General features: G+C 42.3%; 1 protein-coding gene across 6 annotated transcripts in view; it reads right to left on the bottom strand.

Moving 5' to 3' along the window:
* Positions 1-1387: 1387 nt before the first annotated feature.
* The window catches only part of Erich2 (glutamate rich 2), a 31542-nt gene continuing 21780 nt past the window's right edge, over positions 1388-11149 (bottom strand). For 5 of the 6 annotated variants that reach the window (XM_031370558.1, XM_031370559.1, XM_031370561.1 and 2 more), the window contains 4 exons: positions 9104-9285; positions 5621-5678; positions 2557-2628; positions 1388-1588 (listed from right to left, as the gene is read on the bottom strand). In XM_031370558.1, the coding sequence (XP_031226418.1) occupies positions 1467-1588; positions 2557-2628; positions 5621-5678; positions 9104-9285 (434 nt within the window). In that variant the 3' untranslated portion in view covers positions 1388-1466. The remainder of the gene's footprint in view (positions 1589-2556; positions 2629-5620; positions 5679-9103; positions 9286-11149) is intronic. The other variant, XM_031370560.1, reaches the window with a different exon arrangement.

Here is an 11149-nt window from a genome sequence, read left to right as displayed (position 1 = left end):
TATATATATATATATCAATTCAGTTATTTATTCCAGATTCCCCTTTGATTATCCTATGAATCAGCATCCCAAGACCCAGTCCCTTGATTCTTAGGAGACAGTAAGCATTTTTTTTTAACATTGCAAAAAGAACTCATATATCTACCTGTCCTTGTTAAGCATAGACAATAAGCTAGCTGGGTGGGACCCCGGGTGGGATCCCGCCCTAGAATCACTATTCTGACCTTGCCAGGACCTAAATTCACTCTGTCCAGGGCTGACCTTGAACTCAGGAACCTGCCAGTATTTGTGTCTGCCTGCCTTTGTATCTTTCTGACACGATGGCTCATCATGCAGCTGCCTCTGTTCCTTTAGATCCATGAAGTTCCATATACAATTCATACTGAGCCCTTATATTTTTGCACAGTTGAAAAATTACATATTTTTGAACTTATGCTCTTAGAGTTCTTTTCCACATCTTTAAAGGCTGTCCTGAAGGTCCCAGGGTTTACCATTTTGCTGAGACATTAGCCACACCTTTGCCTCCCTACTCATGCTGTCTCTGATTATCATGGAGTCATTAACATTAACAGGGTAGAACTTCCTTGGAGGAATGTGAAAATATGTACATTATTATATAAACAAACGTCATGTCCACAGTAGTCTTTGACACTCATGGAGCCCCATACCTGCTGGCCCTGTCCCAGGGGCAGGAACCATGTCATTCTGTCCCTACCAAGGTGCCACACCCACACCCACCCACCCACCCACCCACACCTACCCACCCACACACACCCATACCTACACCCACCCACATACGCACCCACACCCACCCACATACCTACACACACCCACACACCTATCCCCCCCACACACACCCACACCCCTTCCCCCCACGCACCTTTATTTTCCAGTTACTTCCCAGTTGCTAGGGATACAATCATGAAAACCACCAAAGCCCTTTTTCATGAACATGGAGGTTACACTCTCTGCCAGGGAGGAGAAGCAGATACTGACACTTGCTACATGAACAGTGATTTACATTTTTTAAGGCTTGATGTGGTGGTCTTTGAAAGGGGGTCGAAAGCACAGCTGTTCAGCCATGATGTCACAGAGGCAAATCCAGACACTACAAATAGGTAACGCATGCTGGAGAAAACTTTTTACCCTCACCATCTCACTTTTCCCACCTGTAAAATGGGGATAGTAACATCCTACGTAGGGTTGTCAGATTATATATAAAGTATGTAGAGTATACATTATACTCTACCCACTCTGCCTGTGTTCCCGGCACATTCCATCTTGTCCATGCTTCCTTCGCTAAGTGGCCAGCCTTGGACATGGGCAAGGAGCTCAAACTAAGAATGTGGAACACTCAAACTCTGCATCGAAGAAGTCACAGTTATGCTACGTGGCAGCTCTCTACTTTATATTTGGATTTGCATGGCATATACTCTTGAAAATAACTCTCATGGCAGCAGCGCCTGCTAGGACCCGTCCTCGCACTCGTCCGAGCTGTCTTCACTGCCGTCCTCACTGCTGTCTACCTCGCTCTCGCTGCTCGAGTCCTCCTCACTGTCCTCTTCATATTCTTCATCCTGAGCTTTCTCTGCCACAGAGAGGAGAGAGATGTTAACCATGTGCCCCAGGGTCCCTCTTTTCCAAAACTCTTAGATCTTGATTCCTCCACCACCAAATGTGCATTTTGAGGACTGTGAAAACTGAGCTGACCTTGGTGTAGAATTAAAATTGAACATGGAAGCCAACGTAGTCATGTTGACTAGCAGGTAGATGTTTGTGGGTTCAAAGCTAACTTAAAGTACAGGTCTATAAAAATAACTCTTACTATTGCCAATGAAATCCTTAAAAAGCCCAATCAATGATGCTACATGTATAATCCCAGAACTCAAGAAGTTGAGGCAGGAGATCATGATTTCAGGGTTAGCTTTGATACTCTGTCTCAACAACAAACTAGCCAAACTTTGTAAAAAGGGAAAGGAAGTTCTGAGATAGAATAAGGGAAATCGGCCTAGGGTGATTGAGAGGGCTTGGGCATCACTGGAAATTGTGAGACATAATACTGTAACACATAGGCACAATGACACATTCTGCGTCTTCCATGTTCAAGGGAGCTAGCTTGTCTGGGCAGTTCCATCATGGAGAATGGGGTAGTCACCTTTCCCATTCATAGAAGACAAGCTTCATATTATTTCATCATTTTAAACACCCATTTAGATCAGTGGTTCTTAACCTGTGGGTCTTGACCCCCTTTGGGAGTCAAAACTTTCACAGGGATCACCTAAGACCATAAGAAAATACAGATATTTATATTATGATTCATAATAGTAGCAAAATTAGTCATAAAATAACAACAAAATAATGTTATATTTGGTGGTCACCACAACATTAAGAACTGTATTAAAGGCTCCCAAGGACAGGAAGTGTGAGAACTGCTGAGTTAGACATTCCTTAAAGTTCCCTGAAAGATATATTTTCATAATCTCTCATAGCATTTTTTTCTAGACAGTATTTACAGTTCTATGAGGAAAAAAAAAGAATTTCAAAATTTAAAATTACCCTTCAACAATATCTCTTCAATAAGTGAGAAAAATTCCTTGGCCACAGGATTTTCTGGTTCATAGATTAGGACTGAAAACGAACAACAGAATACATGTTATTGATATCCAAAATATTTCAGCAAAACAGACCCTTAGAGTAAGACTGCCTGAAGCTGTTAATCAGAGCAGGCCTAAGCACAAAGCAAGAACTGCCACAACTGTGTCACATGTACACCTGAGAACAAAGAGAATTCTCCACTTCTTTCTGGAGTCTTATAAGGGAAATGATACTCTCCATATTTCCTATCTCCTGTCCAAAGAACACAGCCTCTTCAATACAACGTCCTTCCTGGGCCAGGGATGGAAGGAAGCTCTGTGAGAAGCAAATTCTCCAAAGGGCAATAGTTCTGCAAATGCGCAGACCTGGATGGCAGGTCTGCTAACCTCCTCCTGCTCCAACCTCACCCACACAGCGCCTACACAAAGGTCCTGTCTATCCCAAAGCGTAGCTTTTTGTCCCTTGTACCAACCCTTCCAAGCCAGAAGTGCTAATTTCAAATAGGGAAATGATGGTATTTCTTTCTCTTTGTTCTGGCAGCTTTTACTCCTATTCTGTACCTGGCCTCTGAGGGCTTCTATGTCTCTATGCCTTGTCTCCACTTTTTAAAGAAACCTTCCCTTTTGCTGATTCTTGCTGTAAATGTGTTGCTTCTGTTGGACTACTTTCTGGAAGGCTTGTTGATATGCTACCAATATCCTAGAGGCCACAGTTCCATTTCAGAGTCATTCTATTGTTTCAAAACTCTATAGATCACCCTCTACTTCCTTTCCACTGGCCTTGAGGCATAGTCACCCATTTCATGCTCATGAAGTATCTTGGTGGCCCCCAGGGGGCGCTGAAACACCAAGCGTGCTGTGTGTGTGTGTGTGTGTGTGTGTGTGTGTGTGTGTGTCTTTGTGTTTGTGTGTCTGTGTGGCAATTGTGAATGGTTCAAGGCTCCACTGACTCAGAGGAAATGATCCCTTGGCTTTCACTTTGATTCCTTATGCCAGTGAACTATCTCTGAATCATAAAACGTGACTAACACTCATCATCAGTCTGAGTTGGACTATGTGCCTGCTCAAAAGTTCCTTTCAAAGACCTTAGGTGTCCTCTGAACCAATATTTTCTTGTAAAACTACTTCTTTCTATATTTTAGGTTAGATTAAAATATGCTTATCAGTCTAAAGATCTCTGTGAGGCAAAGGCCCTCTGCAGAGCTTGTTCCTTACACACTCATTTCTTAACAACTATTTGGGAAACCAGGTTAAATGCAGCTAAAGAGGCGATTTGCATAGAGGAGTAGGCACAGGATTTCCTGAACCGTTCACATATTCAAGTCATGGTTTTCCAAATGGATTTGATGATGGCCCTTTTTGATGGAACATGCTAACAATTCTTAGGACACTTAGGAAATTTCCTGCCAGGATTAGGATTACCTCAAGGGCTCAGACATGAGATCAGCTATTCCTGTGCTTCAAAAGATAGGAAAAGGGAAGGCAGACAGAGTAGCTAGGAAAACAGCAAATTCCAACTGAGAGCTGGGACTTTCCAAGTCATTAAAGAAACATTGTAAAGTTGGAACGTGGAGTCTCTGAACTTCACTCTCTGGATAGCTTTGGCAGCAGACTGGACAAAGCGAAGGGGGTGGTGCATAACCCCCAAAACAGGTCAACAGAAACTGCCCAAAGCATAGAACTAAGATGTAAAAATGTATTTATTTTTATTTTATGTGCATTGGTGTTTTGCCTGCATGTATGTCTGTGTCAGGGTGTCAGATCACTTGGAGCTGGAGTTACAGACAGTTGTGAGCTGCCATGTGGATACTGGGAATTGAACCCAGGTCCTCTGGAAGAGCAGCAGTGCTTTTAACCACTGAGCCATCTCACCAGCCCCCAGATCTAAAATTTAAAACTCAGGGCTGAGTGAAAATACATGTTAGACACTATTATTATTATCATCATCATTACCGTTATCATTATTATTATTTATTTTGTCTGTTAACTGGAGATCCAGGAAAAGAAGAATGACAAGCTAAGGCAGAAGCGATGTGTGAAAAGGTATTTTCAAGAAATTTTTGAACTTGATGAAACTATCAAGTACAGATTTAAGAAAGTCAGCAAGGCACTCCTTGCTTAAACACCAAGAAAACCATAACCATTTTGAGTAATGCTAACCACCAAACGCCAGCTAGAAAGGGAAGGGAGACCCTGTTGTCTCGTCAGAAGCTTCCAGTGTCTTTCACCTACCACAGGGCAAACGGCCCTTCAGCTGGGGAAAGGTCTGGGATGCCCACTCAGCCTGTGCCCATGCCATGACTCAGGCTTGTATGCTGGCACCTGCCTCTTGCCCAGATTGATCCATACGGTGTGTGCAGCTTCCTCAGGCCCCTCCCCTCTCAGCACAGCCATGGTTCATCCTGCTCTGTGCCTTGTTCCTCCATACGCCCACCATCTGGCTTCCTACGTTTCAGTTCTGTGCTCAACCTCTAAATGAAGCCTTCCAGGCCATCTTATGGAAACTGTTTGACCTTCTAGCACCTTCTCCTCCTCTCCCTTACTTTGGCTTTCTTCATGGCTCTTAACAGTCATGACACATCATTTACTTATTACTTTATTCTTTGACCAACACTAGACCTGACTGTAGGATTGGTTTCGGTAGAATGCTGATTTTCCAGGGTCTCACACAGTGCCTCCCACACAAGCAGGGATGAACATTTGTGGAATAAACATATGTTCAGTTAGTATAGACTCCTGGGCCACGTGACTCTTCTCTGAAACTAACAGCATAAAGTGATTTACTGCCTCCTATGAGTCATGAAGATTCTTTTTTCCAGGACAGCCATCAGTCTGTCTATATCAATTTAATACACACAGAGGTGCTCTTGGAGTCCCAGTGAGTTCATAGATTAACTGAACTAGTTTATTCTAAAGGATCTCTAGGCACTGGCAGAGAATTCACTAGGCTGGGCCATCTTCATATTATGGGATTTGTTCTAGGAACAAAGGAATAGCCGGAGAAGGTAAGAGTATTTTGTACTTACTCATCTGACATAATTTTTTTGCCAGCTGGTAGTCTCGGCCCATTTCTGCTCTCAGGAACTGGAAAACAAATTCTTCAGATAAGTGGTTTCAAGACAAAATTTAAACAAGCTCCCTAAAAAATACTGATTGAAGATAGTTATTCTGCTTTTGCTTTGTTTTGTTTATTTTATTTTATTTTTAGAGACAAGGTTTCTCTGTGTAGCCCTGGCTGTCCTCTAACCTGCTCTGTAGATGAGGTTGGCCTCAAACTCACTGAGATCTGCCAGCCTCTGCCCCCTGAGTGATGGGATCCAAGGCATGTGCCGCCTTGCCTGGCAGCTACTCTGCTTTTAACATGTACACATTTCTCTATGAATGATCTGTAGTCAGTCAACTAACCACACTTACATATTTTTATATTTAAAGATTTTTATTTTTATTCACACGCTTGTGTGTGTGCGTTTGTGTGTGAATATACGCCATGTGTGCGCAGGTGCCCACATAGGTTAGAAGAGCGTATGAGATCCCTTGGAGCTAGAGTTACAGGCAGTTATGAACTCCATGGTGTAGGTGCTGGGAAGCAAACCCTGGTCCTCTGGAAGACCAGGAAAAGACCTTAACCACTGAGCCATCTCTCCAGCCCAAGCCCGTATCTGAAGACCTATGATGGAGCTTGGTGGGAAAGCCCATCCTGTTGCCTGGTCACAAGGCCTGTGTTTCTCAGCAGCCTGGGGATGAGGAGGCTGATTCAACTGGCATCACACCAGTCTCATCATTTACATGTTTCTTTGGTGCAGGGTAAGTTTTCCTCTGGCAATGTAGACCATAATGGCATGACAGTTAGTCATTTAAAACAAATTGTGGGGGCTGGAGAGATGGCTCAAGCAATGAAGAACACTTCTCTTGAGAAGACCCAGGTTATGTTTCTACCTCCAATATGATGGTCCATAACCATCTGTACCTCCAGTTCCCCGGGAATTCAATGTCCTTTTCTGACCTGAGGACATCTGCATGTGTGTGGTTCACATGAATACACTAAAGCACTCATAAACACTCACAAACAATAAACAAATCTTAAAAGGAAAAACAGGCAGAACAACTGTGGACTAAAGGCTATGACCATAACTTAGTGCTTACTGGTTCTGCTGATGGGTCATCATTTTGCTTAGACATCTTATTGCTTTTGCTGGTTAAAAAGTATAGGAATTTATAAGCTAAATAAATAATCCTATCACTAATTGAAAATATTTCTAATCATCTAGAGATGTGAATTTTTTAAACATTTTATATATATATCCTTGTATTTTATTTTATGTGCATGAGTGTTCTGCTTGCGTATATTTTTCCCCGAGGTGTGTGTGTGTGTGTGTGTGTGTGTGTGTACCATGTGGTGCATGCCTCGTGCATACAGAGGTCAGAAGAGGGCATCACCCTAGAGCTGGGATTACAGATGGATAGAAGCAGCCCTGTGGGTGAAAGAAACTAAACCCAGGTCCTCTGCAAGGACAGCCAATGCTTTTAGCTAATCAGCCAACAACTTTCAGGTATTTTTAAAGTAAATGAGCACATATACACATATATAACAGTTATGTGCATTAAAATCATTCAGAAACTTAAAAACCCAACTCTCTGGTACTAAATAGTCTACTTGCTGGTGGCTGGGGGCAGAGGTTGATCCAGGGCCTTGTGTGGCCTGAGCGTGTGTTTTACTATTTGACTGACATCCCTAGAGCTGTACAGTCTCTCTGTGAAGTTTCCTTTACTTAGCATATAAGTTTACTAGAACAATGTTGTATTGTTAGCTCTTTATATTGCTTCTAATAAACAAAACACCCCACTATATGGTGGTAGTCCTCGTTTGTGGGAAGCAGCTTTGGGACCTAGTACAGAGCTTTCTCTACAAGAGCACTGTCCCCTGCAGAATGAGGGGACACCTCTCTGTCACTCCCAGACATGGGAAAAAGAACCATTTAACCAATTTAAGAGGTGGTTCTTTAATGTTTTTCTCAGTTTCTATACTGGGGCTGATATGGCTGCTCAGTTGGTAAAGGTGCTTGGTGCCAAGCCTGATGGTCTGAGTTCAATCCAGGACCCACATGTGCACTGTGAAACACACACACACACACACACACACACACACACACACACACATACACACACACACACACACACACACACACACCTCCCACTAAGCAAATAAAATTAAAATGTCCAAGGTTTAGATTTTAATTTAATTTTGCATTTATTTTATGTATGTGTGAGTGCCTACATGTATGTATGAGCATCATGTGTGCATCAGATGTCCACGGAGGTCAGAACTGAGTATCAGAGCCCCTGGAAGTTACAGGCAGTTGTGAGTTGTCAGGTAGGTGTACACATGCAGGAACCAAACTCAGGTCTTCAGCAAAAGTGGTAAGCGCTTTTAACTGCAGAGCCATCCCTCCAGCCCGACGTCTTTATTTTCATTCCTCTTTGTAGCTACATTTATTTTAAAAACTCTCTCTCTCTCTCTCTCTCTCTCTTCCTTTCTTTCTTTGAGACAAGGTCTTAACTATCCCAGGTTAGCCTCAAACCCTAGCTTAGAATGACTCTGAACTCTTGTTCTTCCTCCCCACTCCCACACACGCGCACACGCACATGCACACACACATACACACACACACACACACACACACACACACACGCGCGCGTGCGCGCACACACACACACACGCGCGCACACACACGTATACACACACAAGCACACACACATGCACACACACGCGCATACAGGCACACACACACACATGCACACACACACACACACGCACACACATGCGTACACAGGCACACACACGCGCACACTCACACACACATGCACACACACACACGCGCACACACACACACACACACACACACACACACACACACCCTGGGATCATAGGTGTGTGCTACCAGGCCTAAAATTTTCTGCTTCCTTTTTAATTATGATATGCATTGGTTTATCTGCATATTTTCCAAATATCTACCACTTGATCTATTAACTTGTTTCTTTTAATTTGAATTTTAACTAGCTTCTTTAGTTCTTGTTTATAATTTTTCCAGTTTCTAATGTTAATATTTAGTGAATATTTTTAATTGCCACTGAACCATTTAGAACTAAGTTCTGAGGGTTAGACAGAGGGCTCAGTGGTTCTGAGTGCTAGCATTACAGCATATGGACCAGAGTTCTGATCCAAGTACGTGTGAAACAAGCCATGAGTCTGTCCACACCTGGGACCCAGGCTCTGGGTGTGGGTGGCGTAAGAGGGAGGCAGAAGGATGTCTGGGACTTGTTGGCTTCCAGCTAAGCCAAGAAAATGCAAATACCAGGATTAGGAAAACATTGTGCCTCAAAACAATAGGCTAATTTTAAAATTATTAATATATGCTGATTCATTTACTCTAGCTGATAAAGTTGTGTCCTGTTTAATTACTTCAGTATCTATTTGCTTCTTCAGTTAGAACACACGTACACAGACTTACTTCTGCCATTAGCTCCAGTGGGGCTCTCGTCTCCTTCTTAGAGGGGCCTTCGTCTTCTTCGTTGTTGCTGTCCTCTTCACCGTCACCATCCGTCGAGTCTGACAAGTTCTCCTCAATGTCTTCAAGGCAATAGTCACTAGTTTTATCTTGTTCTGCAAGGACCAAATCCTTGTCTGCTTCACCTTAAGCAGAACACAACCAACAAACGATGGAAAGTTTAAGTGTTGAATTGGACCAGATCCTATGAGCACTCATGAGACCGACATGTTAACTAAAACAGTCAGCACACAAAGGTCCTCACTCCTCCCATCTGTGTGCATATTAGGTCATTTACCTCTATCAACATCCCAATGAGATGCTTTGTGTGTCTTTTATTTATTTACTTATTTATTTATTTATTCTTCAAGACAGAGCTCCTTTAAAATTTTTTAAATTTAATTTAATCTTATGTGCAGTAGTATTTTGTCTGCAGCCATATTCACTTGAGGATGTCAGATCCCCTGGAACTGTAATTACAGACAGTTATGAGATGCTGTGTGGGTGCCTGGAATTGAACCCTGGTCCTCAGCAGGAAGAGTCAGGAGCCAGTGCTTTTCACTGCTGAGCATCTCTCCAGCTGGGCAGTGTCTCTATTCCCATCTACTGATGAAGACACTGGGGGTATAGAAATGAAACAACACGATAGGATCAGAGGTGAGGAGGACACAACATCTGTCCCAACACCGGGAGTAACTGGGACCAGCGGGACCCAGGCACGCAGGAACTCCACCAGCCCAGTAGCAGGGGTTCCTCCCAGTAGGTCATGACAAAATGAAATTTACACAGTATCTTTCCACAAATCCAGCCCTACAAAGGATAATAGATGGAAAACACCAACATAAGGAGCAAAAGTACACCTTAGAAGAAGCAAGAAAGCAACCTTTCAACAGATCCACACAAACATAATTCCACCTCTAACAAAAAAAAAATAACAGGAAGTAACAATTACTTTTTCTTAATATCTCTTAATATGAAAATTATTATTACCAACATATCCTAATCGATTGAAATTCAAAAGTATGAGGACTTAGAAATTTGTTGTATATTATCCAGTGGTCTCTCTAATTTGGTAATTGGAGAAATAGGTCCAACAATGTAAAATCCATATACACTTTCAGCTTGTTTGTTTGTGACAGTGTCTTGCTGTGTACCACATAATGGTCTTGAAATCATGCTTCTCCTATCTCAGCTTCTCTATTAGTAGGATTGTTTATTTTTTTACACTATACTATGGTTTTCAGAGCAACTTACATATTTCAAAAATATTTATACAGCCAAAAGAAATGTAGACAATTAATTTGGGAGGTGGTTGTAAGAGAACAACAAAGATTAAGACGGAATGCTTTGCTTGATATTTATAATCATTGTACCAAGTTTGAAGAGGACTTTATAAGTTACTCTTTTTCTGAGATGAATGCTTTTCAAAATCATCACAGCCAATGAACCAGATTCTTACCCTCACCTAATGTCTGTGCCACCCTCCAAGCAGAACCACTATTCATTGAAACAGTTGGTGAATGACTTCATGGATAGACCATCTTAATATACACACCATTTCATAAAGGAATGTAACCTGTTCTCTGTGGGCTGAGAATGAAGACAATCACTCAAATCAAATAGCTTTGACCATAGCAGGAAATCTGTACCTAAAAGTCATGCTTACAATTCACTCCTTGGAGCAGCAGAACTGTCAACTCTTACCCTAGCTACTATGGAGGTAAAATCCTTTGGTGATGTGACGGTCATTGAAGTACAGCCTTATTACAATGAACTCCAATGTCTAAAAATTGCTCTTATCTTGGGTTTGCACCACAATAAGAGTCAAGTCTTTAAGCTCTACTAAAAACAAAACAAATAAAAAGTCTTTATCTATTTATGTTCACTTAAAAAAAAACTAATAGTGCTGGGCAGTGGTGGTGCACGCCTTTAATCCCAGCATTTGGGAGACAGAGGCAGGCGGATTTCTGAGTTCGAGGCCAGCCTGATCTACAGAGTGAGTTCCAGGAC

This window comes from Mastomys coucha, unplaced genomic scaffold (assembly GCF_008632895.1).
Source record: "Mastomys coucha isolate ucsf_1 unplaced genomic scaffold, UCSF_Mcou_1 pScaffold15, whole genome shotgun sequence".
Lineage (NCBI taxonomy): Eukaryota > Metazoa > Chordata > Mammalia > Rodentia > Muridae > Mastomys > Mastomys coucha.
The sequence above is the reverse complement of the archived record's forward strand: the minus strand, read 5'-3'. Positions and strand labels throughout refer to the sequence as shown.